Source organism: Fringilla coelebs (genome assembly GCF_963513975.1).
Source record: "Fringilla coelebs genome assembly, chromosome: 17".
NCBI lineage: Eukaryota > Metazoa > Chordata > Aves > Passeriformes > Fringillidae > Fringilla > Fringilla coelebs.
The window spans coordinates 5,359,668-5,378,753 of NC_140043.1; the positions used below are offsets into that span (position 1 = coordinate 5,359,668).

At 52.1% G+C, this 19,086-nt stretch overlaps 1 protein-coding gene across 1 annotated transcript in view; it reads right to left on the reverse strand.

Moving 5' to 3' along the window:
- SRRM4 (serine/arginine repetitive matrix 4) overlaps window positions 1–19,086 on the reverse strand; it is a gene marked incomplete at both ends in the record, with an annotated part of 40,385 nt that overhangs the window by 13,608 nt on the left and 7,691 nt on the right. Inside the window, 6 exons of the mRNA XM_084217290.1 lie at window positions 277–369; window positions 2,971–3,021; window positions 3,481–3,507; window positions 5,100–5,171; window positions 5,648–5,728; window positions 7,921–8,064. Of these exons, the coding sequence (XP_084073416.1) occupies window positions 277–369; window positions 2,971–3,021; window positions 3,481–3,507; window positions 5,100–5,171; window positions 5,648–5,728; window positions 7,921–8,064 (468 nt within the window). The remainder of the gene's footprint in view (window positions 1–276; window positions 370–2,970; window positions 3,022–3,480; window positions 3,508–5,099; window positions 5,172–5,647; window positions 5,729–7,920; window positions 8,065–19,086) is intronic.

Consider the following 19,086-nt stretch of genomic DNA (forward strand, 5'->3'; position numbering starts at 1 on the left):
GAAGGGACACTAGACTGGAATCAGCTGTCATGGGCTGAGCATCAGCCATGGGGATTAGAAGCGACTGTCAGATCAAAAAGCTGCAGCCACTGCTTCTTGAGGCAAAACCCTTCCATGGCTGAGACCACAAACAGCCCCCAGTGTGTGACACTGCTGCTACCAGAATGGGAAGTGGCTGTGCACAGAGAGCCTGCAGGTCACACAGGCTGTGGCAGCCACATCCTTGAGCCCAGCAGGCAGTGCTGAGGACACTGAGCTTGGGAGCAGCGCCGTTACCTGCTCCGGCAGCTGGGGGAGTGGGAGTCGGAGCTCTCTGAGCGAGAGTGGCAGCGGCGATGCCGATGGGATTTCCGGGTGCGCCCACGAGAGCTTTAAGAAGCAGAAAGAAAACCAGCATTAGGTTAGCTAGTGGGGGGATGCAAGAGCCAGCAGCTGAAGGCTGAGGTCGATAATGTTCAAATCAGAAAAGAGGTATGCCTTTTAAACCAAAGAGATTGGTGTATGAAACATGGCACAGAACATCAAGGCATGGGAAATGCTCTGTCCCTTCATCGCTGCAGTGACATCTTCCCGAGATCTCTGCTAGCATTTTACACACAAGCTATTAGGTTGGCTCTGTAGCATGCCGGGGGAAGATTTGTGGACAAGCATGTGGGAGTGCAGCAGCTAGCACCAACCCTTTCAACACTTTAAAGAGCCATGTGCTTGCCTTTCATCCTGCAGCCTACCCTGTAATAGCCAGGCAACTGCCCAAGACCTTCCTGTTGCTGAGCCTTGGGGGAAGTACCATCTCTGTGTGCAACCCCTCACAAACCTCCAGCCCTCTCCCTAGTGTTGGCTCCTTGTTAAAGAGCATGTACAGAAGGACAAGCTCCAAGTGACAGAGTACACTCAGCAGCAGCCAGCCTTCCCCACCCTCTCCAGGTGGGAGCATTTAGCCAGTCCTGTGGGCAGCTCTCCTAAGCACAGCCTGTCTCATGCACAGTTCCTGGTTGAGAGACAGGACCAAATCCCTGGTTTTGACAGGTTTCCAGTCACTGGTGCTGCCTCTTCTGACAAGGCCTGAGGACAGTCCTCAGCAAACTGTGTGTGGGGGACAGAGGGCCTGCTGCAGTTCCTTTGCATCACCTGGCCCTGTTACCTAAGGGCTGTAGTTGTCCATGCCAACAGCTGAAGTCCTGGGTGCACAGAGCAGGGTGACAGGCTAGCTGCCACCTTCTGTGCGCCGTCCCTCCCATCTTTGTTCACCACAGCAGTTAATTTAGGTTTGGAAGCATTTCCATCTGCTCAGACTGGCATGGCTGTGCCAGCAGGCAAAGCTAACTGTGGGGTTGAGCTGGTGGGAACAGCCTGACTTCATGGCCACACTACACAGGCACTGACAGCACAAACACAACCTGCTTGGACAGCATTTAGCAACTTGCTGGTTTAAAAACTCAGCAAATAATTGCTTGAGAACAGCATCTCCTTTAAGACAAAAGGGCAACCTCCAGGGCAATTCCTTCAACTCTGCTTGGCTGTTTTCTTTGATGCTTTTCACACCAAATGATTCTGTTTTTCTTAATCTTCGCATTTTGGGATCCTCCTTTCTTATTTCCATACAGCTGAAATCAGCAACACTGAACATCTTTCACTCATAGGGTGGATTTGTGTGAAAATCCCTGTCTTTGCCCTTCACCCCCTGCACCAGTTCCTCCAATTTGTCTTCCCTTCCTGCAGAAAGGAAAGCTGGTCCTGTGTGATTTAGATAACCAGTTGCTCGATGCAAAGATAAGTCAAAGCAGCATGATTATACAAAAATCCTCATGGGATCCATCTGATCCACGCCTGGGAGCAAAAGATTTGCAGAAACTGGGAATGGCTGAGCTCTGATTTGCCAGCAGAAAAATGAAGTTAAATGCCTTGGCTGGTTTATCCCCAAAGAGCAATTCCAGCAGCTCTGGTTCCCTGAGGTCAGGTCACCCCAGCAGGACATGGATCTTAGCTTTAACTGCACTGTTAGGGTACTGCTGTGTTAGAGTGCAGAGATGCCTCCTTTTACAGATAACCTAGGAAGCTTCTGTCTTACCACCAAGGTTTCTAGGTGCAGAGCAGTCCCCCCAGTCTGAGGGGAAACTGAGCCACTTAATGTGCAGAAATCTTAGTGAAAAGGAGACTGGCTTTCTGCATGCAATGGAGATGGCCTGTGCAGACAGTATCCCAAGGCCCAGCAAAGCTGACCAGGGCTTCAGTGCCCAAGGTTCAGCCCCAGGACTGTTACCTTGCTCTGAAAGCAGGTCAGAAGTCACAAGCTGCAGTTCCCAGAAGACAGAGAATGAAGGGAAAAATAGAGGCAGCTTGCAGTCCTGAGCAACAGTCCTTCCTTCCAGTCCTGAGGAACCCCATTTCATACCATGCCCCTCGATTATGTGTCCCACAGGACAAGAATTGTGCTCTGCTAACACTCCAGGGCTGAACCTCAACACCAGATTTTTGCAAACTCCATCCCCTCCAAGCAATCCCTTCTCTTCCCCTTGACTCCATTCAGATCCTTGGCTGTATTGTACCTCATGGGTAGGTCCTAATGCAACCTCCTAGAGCAGCAAACCAGGAGCTGCTGAGGCCCTTCCCAGTAAGGGTGTGCCAGCCTGCCCTTTTGGCAGGTCTGTGTTCAGCCTCTCATGCTGCCCCCACCAGAAAAGCTGGAGCCTCTCTCTGGACTGGGTGGACAAAACTCTGCACATCCATGCAAGATACACAAAGTACAGAAAGAGGTGTCACAAAAAAAAAAGGCAGAGGAAAGCTCTCCAGCCTCTACAAGCCCTTTTCCATTCCAGCAAAACCAGAATTGCTGGTTTTAGCTTCAAAATACTCCTGAGAAACGCTCAGAGTTGTGCCGCAGGTGTTAGCTCCAGGGGCCCCACCACATCAAGCACTTCCTAGCCCCACACTGTGCAGGCAGGGCAGAGAACTCCATGAGCCACTACTTACTGTTTTTTGTGTTTTCTTTCTTCCTTTCTCTTACTTTTGGGGCTTGAAGAACTAAATAAGAAATGGCTAATTAATTCGGAGATTTCTGTTCCGATAAAAAGCTGCACAATCACACAATCAATGTTACAGCTCAGTTGCCCAAGAGCATGCAGTAAAAATGAAAGGGATTCATGGTTGTCACAGCACAGGGGGTCTGAGTGCCTGCTGACAAATCTGCTTCATGGGCTCGGCCAAAAGCCTCAAAGGGATCAGCCAGCCTGGTGACTTTGCCTTTTTCCATAGAGAAAATGAGTACTTTTTGATAATGTATACACACATACTGGAATCAGAAGAGCTCTTCCAGTCCACACCTGGGGAGCCAGCAGACCCACATGGAGTGGGGGGAGCCAAGGGGATTTCACAAGGAAACACAGAAGAAATGTATTCTGCCCCCAATCAGTGAACATCAACCTTGAAGAGACCATTAAACTCTTATTTCTAAGGGACCACCCACACTAGCTCAACTCTTACCTGTGCCTTCTCTTCTTTGACGACAACCTGCAAGACACAAATATGTACATTGAGTACAGGGTCTCACAAAATTGGAAATTTGAGTCCAAGACAAAGTGTTTAGGCTCAGACTGAGCACTGAGAAAAGACCTCATGCAGCACCTGGGCAGAATCGTCCTGCCTCTCCTTTAGCCAGCTGGTGAGGGAGCAGCTGAGAAATGCTGGTGTGGCAGAAGGGAGCAGCACACCCTACAAGTAACTGAGAACATGGTCCCTAGGATAAGTCTTTACAGAGATCAGATATACCCCCTATCTCTGGTGGGTCCTTTTTCTCTGCTACTGCCTCCAGTTTTGCACTGCACATAGAGGTGGGTCCATTCCCTGGCTTTCTGTATGAAAGACCAAATAGCAGTCAAGGGAAAAATCCTCTCTGTGTAACTCCAGAGCAGTCTCACAGCCAAACCAGCATTGTGGCCCTGTCTTGCCTCCTGGAGCACCCCTGGGATGACACAGGAGACACCTCTCTCATACAGAACACCCTGGTGGCGTGGAGGACACGTCCCTGCAGCAAGGCCTGGCCCCAGCGCACTGCACACCCCGCTGCCTCTCCTCTCAGCCTGGAGCACAACATCCTGCAGATCCTGAAATCCTGCCTGGAGGGGCTGTGAGTCTGGCAAAGTCACTTGGGGTGTGTAGCTGAACTGCTGCCAGGTGTCTGGAAACAACCTCCACTGGTCACTAATCCTGAATGGTTCATATCACGCTGTCTTATGGGACCAGCTCCAGCCTGTCCTTGGCTTGCAGGGGCATAAATGGCTACTAAAGGCTCAAAGTCAGAGACTCTGACCCAGGACTTCCAACAGGAGATGGCATCCACAAAAGAGCATAAGAATTCCTCCTTGGGAAGAAAGTGTCTTAGACAAGTTCCTATATCTTTGTCTCTCCTTCTCCCTTGCTCTTTGGAGATTCAAGCTCAACTTTTCACCCTGTTATTCACTTTTGGTAGCTTCTCTCTTTGGTTCAATATATTATAAATACATGAACCTTCTAAGGGAGATGGAATCCACTGTTCTCGTCAAATATTGGTTTAACAGCTGAGAGAAAACAGTGAAATATTTGCAATTTTAAAATTTAATCATGCTCTTTGAATTAAAAATGGACTTCAGAAGGGGAATGTGGAAACAGTCACTGGGGCTGTGATAGGAGACTGGGATGTGGGCGTGGGGAGTTGGTCTGAACCTTTTTCTGGTCCTGACACTCTCTGCAGGCTGGGGAGGGCTGGGGAGGAAGGGATGGGGACCAGCACAAGCCCTGAGCACTGATCCCACTGGCATTCCAGAAAATGGACACATGTGAATAGGACAGCAAGGACAGCAGGCTGAGGCTCCCCAGACCTCTCAGTAATTTGGCTTGCCCACCTCTGTGTCCCCACACCCCAACAGTTCACATTCCTTTGTTTGTACTGGGTGGACACCCCATTCCATGCCCTCCTAGCCCAGAGGGACTCGGGCTATGCCTCCCTTGGCAGTGCTCAGAGCCTCAGACCTCTCAGCCCACTGAGCCAACAGCAGGGCCTTCCACCCCTTCTCCAAACCCCCAACTGCCAGCTGTTGAATTACATCTTCAAGGAAAAAAAATACCTGTTTCTTTTTCGCTTCTTGGAGCTTTTCTTCTTCTTCTTCTTCACAGGTGAAGGGCTGTAGGAGGGAGACCTGAGGGGGGGCAGAGGGGCATTAGGGACCACAGGGCTGCTCACCGCCATGCTGGGCACCCCAACACTCACCCCACCACCAGCGGCATCTCCAGGGTGGAAAGTGGCTGGGGCTCCTGGTAGGAGCAGGATGAGCCCAGGAAAGAGCCCGGGGAGGAGCCTCAACCCAGCTCTGCTGCCCTGAGGGGAGGGCAAGAAGATGGAGGCACCTCCCTGGGCTGTGGAACCGCCAGGCCCTCCGTCCTCCATCTTACACTGACCCTTTTCCCTCACACCCAGCTGAGAGCTGCCATCCCCTCCTGCCCCACACAACGCCACGGCCGCCCTCACATCCTTCACTGACCCTTTTCGCTTCACGCTGAGCCAAGGGCTGCCCTGCTTGGCCCCTCATGACACCATTGCTCCCTCATGAACCTCTCCCATCACCCAGCCAAGATCTGCCCTGCCTGTCCCCTCACGCCGCCATGGCTCCCTCACCTCCTTCTCTTCTTGCGGCCAGATTTCTTTTTCTTCTTCTTCCCCCGAGCCGGCAGCGGCCGCTCCCCATCGCACGAAGGGCTGAGGATGGGGGACAAGACACGATAAACATTAAAAATAATAAAAATAAAACCCCGAATGGGCTCGCATGGGTCTCTCTGGCATCCCCACCTCAGGGACACGGGGCAGCAAGGTCAGTGCTCATGGGGGGCCAAGGGTGTGGGTGTAGCCTCATCACCCTCTAATAAATAATTTAGTCACAGTTTAAACGAACTGTCTAATAGAGATATAACAAGACAGCTCCACCACAGCAATGCTGATTATTTAAAACATGTTTGCTGAGGTTAACGACTCCAAAACAGATTTATAGGTTTTGTTGCTCTTTGTAAATATGGTTTAAATAATTAATTGGCATTTAATTTGCATACAGTAATTATTGCAACCAGATGCATCTAACTATAATAAAGACTTGACATGTGTTAAGTAGCAATTGATTAGAAATATATATATATTTATTGAGACACTATGGTAATTGAAGGAGATATGCATCTCTTATACAGTTGTTAAACCTTGAAAATAAACCCTCCTGCAAATTAATTTCTTCTTTAAACATATGATGCTGAATCGTGTTATGTTTCAATGAAAAGCAAATACCGTGGTTAATTAATTCAGAGCATTGGGCTGAAAAAAATGACAGATACTCTGTGGCTACTCATTAACTAAAGCAAATGCTTGTAAAGACAGAGGCAGCTGGTGGCGTCCCTAAATCAGCCCAAATCAGCCATGTGCATCTCCAAACAGATCCACAGATCCCTCTGAATCCCTAAATGGATCCAGGACCAAGATTTGTAGGGGCACAGCGCGCTCCCCAGGGCCTCTGAAAAATCACTGTGGGTGCTGGGTTTGTGCCTCAGTTTCCCCACTTCTCATCCTGCCCCTAGGAATAGCCAGGAGCAAGGAATAGGTGGAAGCAGCCCCATGGCTGGAGAATGCAGTGAGATCTTCACTGCAAAACAGGCTAAAAATTGAGAAGATTTCTGCAGCAAGAACAAACATTATTGCTAATGAAAGTACTAATGCAGAGCAAACGACACTTTGGGGGGGGACGCTCAGACTCCACCACCCCTCAACACTTGATCATCCAGGGCTTGAATTACCACTGAAATTACACTATCATAAAAACTCAATTGCTTAGTGCTTTTAATACACTTTGGGAAAAAAAAAATAAAAGCTCTGCAAAATGAAACTGCAGGCTAACGCTTCAGTTGTGAGCTGTGAATAATGAGTGCTTCTGGTGCAGTAAATCCAGTGTGCAAGCACAGCACGGCCCCATGGAGCATCCACATCCTCCTCACCACTGCTCCTCCCAAGGATTTCACGGATCAGCAGAAGCACCGTGAGAGGGTGTGGCACACCTTGGTGGCTCTTCCACCTCAATGCAGGCAGAAATCCTGCATTTTCCAGCATGTCTCATTGTCACCGAGCTCGGACACCTGCCCAAAGACACCCAGGGACACGGCAGGGCACTGCCACAGCCACGGGAGAGCAGGGAGCAACATCTGAGCATGCAGCCCCAGGCACTTTCTGCAGAGCCCTTCTCCCTCTCCCCAGATAAAGTCTTTTGTCTTTGATGTGGCAGCTTTCTCCCATGCACTGATCTGACTTCAATTGTTCCTCCGTGATAATAATCAAAGTCTAATTAAAAGTGTGCTTTAGATTATTGTTCTGGTTGGCCTGAAATCTGAAGATATGAAATGTGCTTTCTTGCTCTTTCTTTCCAGCATCTTTAACTGAACGGAGAGGCTTTAATCCCAGAGACGGTTGAGCAGGCAGGGCTCCGAGACCCCAGCTGCTTCATTTACAAGGTTTCATTCATTTTTCTCCTCTCAAGTGGCCAGGGACTAACGACAAGCCGATAACGAGGCTGTGTCCTAATGAAGGCAGCGCTGCTGAGCTGATCCAGCATGGGGAGAGGGGAATTGCTGAGGGCGATTCCCAGCAGACCTGCCAGTGCACGGGAGTGCTGGCAGGTCTTGGAAGACTCTGAAGGAGGCTGTAGGAGCATGCCTTGCAGTAGAAACAAACTGCAGGTTGGTCCCTGCAAACTGACACCGGGATTTTATGTGATAGTACACATTTTCTGTACACACACAGAGCCACTGGAGCCACCCCTAGCTCTCACAGACCCCAGAAGGGCTGAGCAAACATCCACGGACAGCTCCCCTGCCACCCCCGTGTCCCAGGGTGGCCCCGCTGCCGGCCCTGGCTCGTACCTGCGTGACCTGCGGTGGGCATGGTCCCGCCTGTCCCTCCCCTTGGCACAGCCATTGGTGCTGGCGGGCTCCCTGACCACGCAGCTGCTCAGCTTCTCGGGCCGTCTGTCCTCCGCAGGGTACGGCAGGCAGCTGAGCGTCCCACTGCCGGGGCAAGAGGTGACAAAGAGCCGTCAGGAGCTGTCCCTTCAGCTGGGGTCATTCCCCACGTCCTGGGGAATCTCCTTTCCCTTTGGCAGGTAGGAGCTGCAAAGGAGAGCTGCGGGTTGCTCTCAGTGCTCCCACAGGGCTCTGGAATTCCCTGTTCCCAAGCCAAGCTGCACCCCAGCCCCGGCATGCTGTGCTCATTGTTCAGGCAGAGATGCCACGAGCATCGTGCAGCCAAGGAGCAGCTGGACAGCACAGGGCCAGATCCAATCCAATGGGAGCAAAAGGCAGGAGCCAGTCAGGACATCTTTGTCTTCGTTGTGGGGTTTAGATCACCAGCTCTGCAGAGACAGCACAGATTTTTTTACTCTGATAAGGAAAAACCCCAAAACCCTTTCCCATTTCAAATGTAGTTTTCCAAACCTGCTAATGCCTCAAAAATACCTTTCCTCTTATACTTAACTGGCAGCAAACTTCCTACAAATAAGGTGCTGGGCTTGTGAACACACCTGGTCCTGCTGACAGCTCCACCTTGAGAACCTGGGACAGCCCAGCAGAGTTAAGGGGAACCACCTGGGCCAGGTCAGTGCCTGCAAGAGTCCTGGGAGCTGGCAAGGAGCAGAGCAAAGGCAGGGAAAGCCTGGAGGGAGTGGTTTCTAAGAAACACTGGGGCTTGTGCAAGCTGAAATGGAGAAAAGAAACCTCTGAATGGAGAAAACAAACCCAAACAAGTCTGCGTGCAGACACTCAGGAGGAAAGTAAATAGGTTTCTAGGCCCTGCAGATATTTATTTCAAAGAATGAAAAGATTAATGAAAAGCCATAAACCATACCCAGCAGGGGTGCTGAAAACACTGGGGTTTAGTGTCATCCCGAGCATTATGGAATAGATAAAGTAAACGTGGGCATCTCCAGGCCCAGCCAGGCTGTGGGGTGATACCCAGGGTAGGCTGGGCTCAGCTGGCACTAAAAGTGTCCCCATTTCTTCCCATTACCATTTCAAAGCCAAGGACTGGGCTGTGGGTGCCACTTTAGGGTCAGTTCTGCAAAGTCCCATGGCTATGTCTGTCACCAGGCCTACCTCTTCTCCTTGGAAAGCAACACTCTGGAGCCCTCAGGCCATGTGGATCCCAGCAGAGCAGGAGGAGACTGGGATGTCCCCCTGCCAGCCCTGCAGCCACAATGAAAGATGCTCCACAGCCATCACACAGGGGCTGCGGAGACAGGAACAAGGGCCAGGGCCAGGTGTGTGCTGCACATCTGGGCGTTAAGTAGAGGCAAGAGAGTGGTCAAAGAGCAATGGCACGTTAAAAAAGCCCCAGTTAGGCATGGCCAGAGCCTTGCATGCCCCAGGGAACATCCTGCTGCCTGCCTCAGCCATGAATAACACTCCTTTGTGTTGGCCTTGGCACAGGAGCACCTGCAGAAGGGTCACCCCTCTCTTCCCACCTGTGTTTTCTCTCTCTGCAAGCACCCACTTTCTTTAATTGCCAGCCCCTCCTTGAAGCCCATTTTATAACGCCTTAACGTTTAAGGATATGCACAAGCAAATAAAAGGGACAGGGATCAGTGGGGGGAAGCTGGGTGAAATGTTTCTGGCCCAGAACATGCAGGAAGTGAATAATCCCTCTTGCTTTAAAAAGTCTGTAATAAATCCCCCAGTCGCTTCCCAACATCTCCATTATTTTTAACCATGCAGGAAGCTACATGGTTAATCATTTTCTGTGTGCCAGCTAATTGGCTTGTGGCCTTTCCCAAACCCCTTTTAAGAACAGCCTTCTGAGGCTCAATCATTAGGATCCATTAAAAACGTCCCCAAATTAATGACCTGTGCAAAGTCTGAGCTGGATGCACTCCAGTAGCAGAGGCAGGAGGGATCCTCCCCAGGCTGGCAGCAGGCTGGAACACCACTGCCAGGACCTGGGCACAGCAGGCAACATCCTTGTCACCCAGCCTCTAATGGGATTTCCAGGTCCTGGGGTCAAAACATATTGGCCTCGAGGCAATCAAGGACTCCTGTCCTGCAACGTGCCAGGCCCATTTCTTCTGGGCTTGGGAGTAATTATTGATGGAAATAATTATTCTCCAATTCCATCAAAGGCTGGCTTCCATTCAACCAAATGTTCTCCTCTGATGGATGCTGAGAGTCACTAATGCTTTAAACTGGGTGGTAATCCCCTGGCATGGAGCTCCATCGACATTGATTGAATATATATATATAAAAAAACATTTCTTATTGTCTTTTGTGTCTTTCATGACTGATATAAAAGTGATGCAGTTTGGTATGAATGATCTCTGTGGCCTCAAAGGAGCGATTATCACACCTTCCCTGCTGTTTGTGCCTGCAGCAGAAAAGAAGAAGCCTCTGTGGGTGTTTTTGCTGGAGCTGGCCCAGGGAGAGCAGCGGGGATGCTCAGCAGGATGCTGCTGGGAGCAGGGGACTCACTCAGCTCCAGAGGGTGGGTGTGCCAGGGGAGGCAGGAGGGGTGCCCTGCTGGGGGGCAGCACTGCTCCTGCACTCCTAGTGAGGCACACAGCCTCTCTCCCCACTGTGCTGGTTATGTGTTTGTCCCTGAGGATGCACTCACTGCTGGCCACAGGCAGTCAGACCAGGACAAGGCAGCTGCCCACCCATCCCACCTGCCCTCCAAGTTTCTCCATTTCCACTTGGCAGTTCAATCACTTGCACTCATTTTTCTTTTCCCTTTCTTTCTCCTGTGCAGAAACCCAGCCTGTCCATCAGACCTGTCCAGAAGCAGCGCAGCTCCTCCTGATGGGAGAGCCCCCACAGCAGGGCACCTGTGGGCTGCCTGCCACCCACTCAGTGCAGAACACGCCCAGTGCAACCACCCACCACAGCTGGCTCATCCTGTCCCTTCCATCCCAGCAGTCTCTGGCCCAGGAGGGGTCTTTTGGGCCCACCTCCACAGTCTGGTGTCAGATTTGGGCTCTCACATGCATTCCCTCTCTAACAGAATGTGTTGGCAGCGGAGGGTCATGGTGTATTGCCTACCCCAATACAAGTGAGGCAGGAAAGGAACCCAACATCCTTTATTTGAAGGTGGATGAAACCACCATAAACCACTCTGGCCACACGGAGAAGGGGTGGGTGGTGCTTTGCTGCTGGCAGTGCCCTGAGGCCAACCCCCTCTGCCTCCCTTGCCTGGGGAAGGGATGTCACCCCCAGTGTGTGGGGATACCATGGAGACCAGTTAATGACTGTCCTTGCCCACAGACAGATCCTGGCACTGCCCACAGAGGACAGGACAAAGGCACAAAGTGTTTGCTGCCTCAGGGAGCAAACTCCCAAACCATGCCCATCCCTCCATCCTGGGCTGCCATGCTGCCTGCCACGGCCAAATGCCATCTCATCGGGCCATGACATGTGGTGGCACTTGGTGACGCACGCTGCTCGGGGAGCTGAGCCCAGTGACAGCCGTGCCCCCTGGCCCACAGTGACAGCAGTCAGGGGGCTTTGCTGTGCACTTGACATTCCCTGGGTGCTGCCATCCCGGGCACTGCCCTCCCCTGCCCACAGGCTCCCCTGCGCCTGCAGCAGTCTCCTGCCACAAACCTTCCATCAATCAGCCTTTTCCCTGCAGTAACTTGTCTCAAGAGGAGACAAAAGCAGGAAAATTGTCTCCCTGTGACCTTTCAGCTGCCAGACCATGGCACCAGACCATGGCACCAGACCATGTCCCCACTCCACTGTGTTGTCCCTCACCTCCACGGGATGGACCCCAGCAGTTCCAGCCATCAGTGGCCTTGTGCAGCCCCTGTGTCCTTCCCAGCCGCCCTGCAAGCAGCAGTGTAAGCAAACTGGGGCTGGACCATGCTAACCAAGCAGGTTTTGGGGATTTTTTTTATCATCTATTTTCCTTTGCACATGCAGCTGGGTTGGGTGCTGGATGCACAAGCACTTCAGAGGCCCTGGGCACTGAGTGCACTTGGCAGACTTGCACTGGCAACACTTTCAAGGTCAAAGGATTTGGGATAGCCAATACAGAAACTTTACTGCATTCCCTGCTTCAGCCCTAGCTGGCTTCATGTTCCCATCATCTCTACACCCCTCAGCGAAAAGGCAGGAGCAGCTTCAGCCAACCAAACCCCCCAAAGAAAAAAGGTTAAAACATCTCTGATGAGCCTAAAAGCTGTGAATGTTTCACTGGCATTGAATGATGAAGGAAGGACACCTTGCCTGGAACTGGGAACATCAGGATATGGCTTCCTGAGGGGAGGCTGGAGAAACTCCTGTGCCTGCAGCTGCTTGCACCAGGGATGTTCTTGCCATTTCTCCCAAGTAACATGCAAAAAGTGCATGGACAGGTGACAATATCTCATCTTTCCTCTCCTTTTCTCACCTGGAGGTTTTGGCTGTGCAAGAGAGGGCAGTGGTGGGTCAGGATCTCCGCTCTCCCACATCCCTGCGCTCTCTGCCACAGCCACATCACATGTGCTTCTGCCCTGGGCTCTAGTGAGGGTGATCTGAGCTGCTCAAAGTGTTTCTAAAATCCACCCTTTGGGTTAAGAAGCCTTTTGGCACCAGCAAAATGAGCCTGTGATTTTCTTTCTTGCTCTCTGGCTTTGCTTATCTGATTGAAAAAGAAAATGGTCAGACCATTCCCTTGTCCCCTGAGAGGGAGGGGACAGAAAAGACTGTTGTAAAGACATTTCCCAGCAAAAACTCCAGCAGATATGTTTGTGTAAAGCTCTTCGAAATACGTACTAAAAATACCTCTTCAAAATTAGGAGATGGGGAATATTGTGAGTGCTTCCCACAAGCACACACACAACACAAACACCCAAGGCAGGTTCTTGCCCACCTCATTCAACCCGTTATTATTAGTGCAGCAGGAGCCCTGCAGTTTGTTATTGAAAATTATAATAGCAAATCACCGAGATATTTTCCTTGATTACACAGACTCCAAGCCAGTTCAATTTTAATCTTCTCCCTGCTATTTTTTTCTGTGTATCAGCAGAGGCACCAGCTGCAGAAAGACACGTGGGTTTCTTGAGGCAGTTCAAACGCACAAGAGAAACACAATTCTGTACTATACATTTTTCATAAGATTTTTGCCAGTTGTGACTCTCCTCCCCCTCCTGCTCCTGGGAACCCTGCATCCTGGCACAACCCTGGACGTGGCTCCTTTTCCTTCTTGCACTCCAGAAAGGTTTAACGACCACTCTCAGCACATCCCGGGCCAAAAAAGCAGCTTGGCTCTTTCTTTTCCAGCAGTTGATTTACTATGCATGGTTGGATCAGAACAGAGGAGCTTCCCTGCTGGAGGAGGCCCCGGTGGCGGCGCAGGATCAGTGCCAGATGCTCCGGGGGATGCTGTGAGGTGGCAGCCCACGGGGAGGGCTCTGTCCCGGGCACCAGCTGGCAGCGGCGGCGGCTCCTGCTGTGCAGCAGGGGATGGACACTCCCTGCAGGGGGAAAGCTCCACGGGGGAAAGCCATGCCTCCGTGAATCGCCTTCTTAGGCAGGCTCAGGCATGAGGGTGAGCACAGCCTCTCCCGGCTCCCCACGGCTCGGTCTCCTCCTCCCCAGGAGCACCAGGAGCCCCATCCCCTGTCCCCTTTCCTTCCTGAGCACCTTGCAGGGCTCGGTGTCCCCTTCCCTCGCTGCCAGCGACCCAGGATGGCTCTGCTGACTGCCTGCCAGCGACAACAGCGAGAAACCTGAGGAATATGGCACATGGTCACAATGTTTCTAAAGAAAACCTGGACTGCGGCCCCATCTCGAAGGGTTTCTGCGGCATCTTGTGCCTCCCACGCTGCCGGCTCGGAGGTCCCTGCGGAGCTTCCTGCCCGTCAGCACCTGCACGCTGCCGGGCCAGGCTTGCTCTCAGGGGGACGATCCTGTGCCTTTCCTGTCCTCAAATCCTCCTCCTTACACAAACACCCTGCGGGTTCCCATGTCTGTACAGCAGCCAGTTTTCTCCTCCACCAGGAAATATGACGAGAGGAGCTTTGGTTGTTTCAGGTGCTCACAAATGCAGACAGAAGTGCTGAGGTGCTGCCCCATGGCACAGCGATCTGGCACGCCCCTGATCCTTGTTTTGGGGGACACCAGGCTCCAGGGTGACCCAGAGGCCTGGGGCTGAGAGCTTATCCTAAACCACACCATAACCCCACAGCCACTCTCCTCTCAGCTGGCCCCAAACAGAACTCCCAGCTCCTTTCCTTGCCATCACCCCCAGACAGCCTGCAGCAGGGGTGAGCTGACAGCCAGGCATGGGGGCAACCTGGAACAGCCCTTGCAGAGCTTGGGATTAGGAAAAGTCTGGATCTGAGCTCACGTTTCCCATGAAACACTTGCCCACAAGCAGCACAGGGCAAAACCAAGCTGGGCAAAGGTCAGGACCAAGGGGCTGGGAGGAAGCCCAGAGGCTGTGGTTGGGCACTTCTCAACACAGCACGGGGAGCCAGAAGCTGAGGACGATGCTTAATGCTTTAGGAAGGGCTTAGCAAAAAAAATGAATTCATGGATGTCCTAGAAAATAAGTGATTTGGCACTACCTGCAATGTGGTCAGGCTGGAGAGCACCTTCACACCCAAGGGGCTGCACAATGCCAGCCTCTGCTCCTGGGACCATCAGATGTGCCTGCTCCCACCATTGTCCAAACCCCATGCTATTTGGCATGGCAAACAGCAGTGAAATAGTGAATTTGCCAATAACAACTCGTTAAATTTTAATCAAACAGGGAATGGTAAGCACACAGTTACCCAGAGCTCCTGGGAGCACTGAGAGATCACTTTAAAAATAAATTAGTAATTAGGCACTTTGGAAGCAGCAAGGAGGTGGCTGGAGAAGATCCACTTGGAGCAGCAATGCTTTCTTTGCCACTCACATAAAGTTCTTCCTCCTCTCCCTTAATTTTCTTCTTTTGAATTGTCACTGGAGAAAGGGAGGACACACTGGAGGTCCCAACGCTCAGGTAACTCCAAGAACACAACCTGTTCATGCAGCTGCCACCTGCCTGCAGAGCTGCCCTGGAAATGCCTGGCTGAGCCTCCCTGCTGCCCCATCCATCCACCCAGGCTGGGGACAGGGACACCCAGGTCACCAGATGCTGTTCATACACCAGCCCCTGAGCCACCCCATGTGCCAGAACACAGGCATGGTGCTCAGTAGCCTGTGGCTACACAACAGTGATTCCCAAGGGCTCAGGTTGAAATGACTCCAACATTAAAAAATGCTCAAATCCCCCAGGACAGAGGCAGGAGTGCAGCCAAATGGATGTCCCAGACTTGGGTACCAAATGGGTATCCCCAGCCAAGGCATCACCTGGACAGGGTGATGAGGAGGGGTTCCCTGGCCACCCTTCTCGTTGGGACTGGTCTCCTGACCATCCAGCCCCCTGTGATGTACAGGGCTGCACTGCCAGGGCCACCCTGGGGCTGGGAGGGCTCCACGAGGAGCAGATGTCCCCACACAGAGAAGCGTGGGCAGCAAATAGCTCCCGTGGAAAGGAATCAACCAACAGATTTCTGCTGCTGAGCAGTGAGCCTGCAATGATCCCAGCCCAGCAGGGGATGGGGAAAGTGGACTTTAAACTCTCACCCTCACTTACTGACAGGGGTTTTTTTATGGCCAAAAAGGGCCTTTGCCTCCATGTGTGCACAGTGACAGCTGAGCTGGGAAGCTGCTGAACTGCAGTTTCATGGGTGGGAGTGTTTGGTTTGACTCCAATCCTCTTTCCCTGTAACACCCCCTGGTCCTGTGGGAAACACCTCAGTGGTCATGCTGCCCAGGAAGGACTGGTGAGGATGTTTTGAGTAAAGGAGAGTTTCTGGAAGGGAAGACAGGGCCTTTTCTCCTCCCACTGTGATCCAAGGTGGAAAAGGTTGGCATGGCTGTGCCATCCCTGCCACTCACAGGGCTGTGGGGTGCTCAGTGCTGTGTGGGAGTCAGAGCCAGAAAGAAACCTCCTGTCTTCTCTCAGGTCCCCAACCATCCACACCACACTGCAACTCTGGCCATTGTTTTAAATCCCAAAAAATCAAAAAAGGGGATATTTTTTGGCTTGCTGCTTCCTAGGGGGAAGATTTGGAGGAGGCAGGTGAGTTCCCGTAGCAGACCCTGCCAGGATGGGCTGCAGAGAATCAGAATTTCAGTTTCCATCCCATCCATCTTTAATTGGGTGTAATAATAATTTTATTGCTTGCTGGGATTTGTGAGGCTGAACTAATATTTGTAAAATGCTTTGCTATCCTCAGCTGAAAGGCAATCTAGAGTGGCAAAGCCCCGGTGTTATTCACATTTGGATAATCCAGAATTATTCATAAACAAAATCAAGATTATGCAAATATATTCATTAGTTCTCAGAATACCTCCAGGAAAATAGGGGAATTAGTTTTGTTAACAATTATGTATTATGTAAGTGTGTGTCTAAGCACGCACAGCCCCGGTGCTGGGGCACACTCACCTGGGACTCATCCTGGGATCCCAGAGGGCTGGAGAACAAAGGTTTGGCCTGTACAAAGCTACCACCTCAATTTTGGGATATCCTGATGCCCCACAGCAAGTGATAGCACACAGCACAGAGCCCTGTGCCCTGCCAGGATCCCCTTGGCTGCCCCACTGGCACCCCCAGCACCTCCTCTGTCCCCTCAGAGACAGCCCACGTGTGAGCACCATCACCTTACCCCCCAAACCAGCCTTCCCTACCCAAATGAGGGCTTTCACAGTACATGCAGGGCCAAGAGGCTGTGGATTTGGGATCTGGAGGCAGCCCCCTCACCCAGGGCCTGCCCTTTGTGCCCAGCACAAGCCCTCACACGATGCCAGCTTGTGCCCAGCCTGGCCTTCTGCAGTGTGTGACCGTCTGTTTGGGATGTGCTGGGAAACGGGAGATAAAGGTGCAGGGAAAATACTGCATGGTTTAATTAATGCCACATGCCTTTCACTCTATAGGTTGTGTGGATGGTTAATTATTTTTATAAAGAAAATAATTAGTCCCAATCAAGGCAGAAGCTCTCCAGAATTACAGCTCATTAACCGCTCTCACATTTTTCTGTTCTATAAAAAGTCATGTGGTGCTGATGAAGATTATAGACCCTTGGAATCAGCATTAAATACAAATTCAGACAGTGTTACCATCCTATTACCATCAACTGCATCGACTTGGCTTCGGTAATTGCAGCTGGAGATGAAGGGCAGGGATTTCTGCTCCGCACAATCTCTGGAAACAAGCACCCTGCCCATCAGTTTGCCGCAAACAATGTGACACCAAGCCCTGACTTGGCTGAGCGCAGCCCTGAGGAGATGACAGCCACCAAGGAGAGAGGGGAAAGCTTTGCTGGGCATGTGAAGATGAGGAGTGCTCAGGATTGCTTCAGCTCCTATTTGCAGTGGGGCTGCTCCTGCAGACAGCAGGAAGCACCCTGAATCTGCCCCTTGGCAAAGCCACCAGTCCAGTGGATGCAAGGGCCAGGAAATGCAGAGGGTGAAACCCAGCCCCTGAGCCAACCTTTAAGCACTGGGATTATCCTCATGGGACGTGGGGAAAATAGGGCATGGGGGGATGCTCTTGCTGGGGATGGGGGAGCATCTGCAAGCATCTCCCTCTGGGCTGTGCTAGTCCAGGCACTGGTCCAGCTCTATTGAACGTGGCAGAGACCTCGCTCAAAGCCTAATTGAAAGAAATCACAGCACATTAAAGGGAGTTCAGGTCAAATCAATACCAAAGTGCTAAAGAGGATGAGCAGGGAGAGCAGGGCACTGGCTGAGCCCCAGTGCCAGCTCTGCAGGCAGGGCACAGGCTGTGTCCAGGGGCTCCACTGCCTGCTTTTCCATATGGGCAGGCAAGATGAGACTTCTGTCCTCTGCCCCATGCAGGACAAACCTGGCAGCAACACAGGCTGAGGGCTGGCTGTGGCAGCCAGCAGTGGGGAGGGGTAGGGGAGCCACAGGTCCATAGGATCCTGTCCATTACTCGGGGATGGATGTGCCCTGGGTGGCATTCACAGCCCAGAGAGCAGGCAGCCAGCACTTCGGACCACGAGCCTCCACTGCAAAATTAACCCACCCATCCCCACAGCACAGCTCCTGTGCACAGGGCCTTTGGGCGTCTGAGCCCTCTTGGGAGGGACAAAAATTGGGGCTCTAGGTAGAAAAAAGCACTTGTGGTGAACTCCTGAGGCAATGGGGGAGTCACTACTGCCACAAGGCAGCACATAGCAGGAGCTAAACCTTCCACTGGCACGTGCTGCCAGCGTTGTGCCTTTGGCTCTGGCCCTGCAGGTGCGGAGATGCTCCTCGCTCACAGTGAGGGCAGGGATAGAGACAGGGACCCTGGCAGCCTGGAATCACCAAAACATCCAAAACCCCTCCAAAAGATATGAAGAACATCCTTCACCTTCACTGGCTGCTGACCCACACGTGGGAAGTGTTTGGGAGAGCACCAGGACTGGTCCAAAACCACACAAACAGCTTCTCCAGCCACCAGACAAAACTGAATCCCTTCATTTGGGGATGTCCAGGGAACCTAGGGCAGGTGCAGCCAACATATCCTGTGCCCTGCAGAGCTCAGCCCCACACAGGGAGTCCCAGGGGCCAGAGGAGGTCACGAGGAGACCAAGATTAGGAGGCACAGGGCACAGCCAAGCCCACAGCCCACGGGTTCCACTGCTCCCCAGCAGGTCAGGCTGCAAAGCTCCCCGTTTCAGGGGTTACACCACGGCTCCATTTGTTCCTCCTCCACTGGTGGTGCCCACCCCGACCCCTGCACCTCCCTCTCCATGGCATTATCCTCCTGCCCCTCTGCTCTGCTGGCCCTGCACCATCACCCTCTAACCCTGCCAAGGCGTGGCTGATGGACAGACAATGAAGCAGGGATGGAGTAGAGGTGAGGGATAACCACAGAGGCTGTTCCACACACAGGGAAGGGCAAGTGACACATGACAAGTTTTGTTGCTTTGGGGTTTTATTCTCTGTAAGTTGCCAGTCTTGGAATTTTCTGGAGAATAAAAACCCCATCCCTTCAAAGAAGTGCTGAAGCCAGTTGTCTTGCTT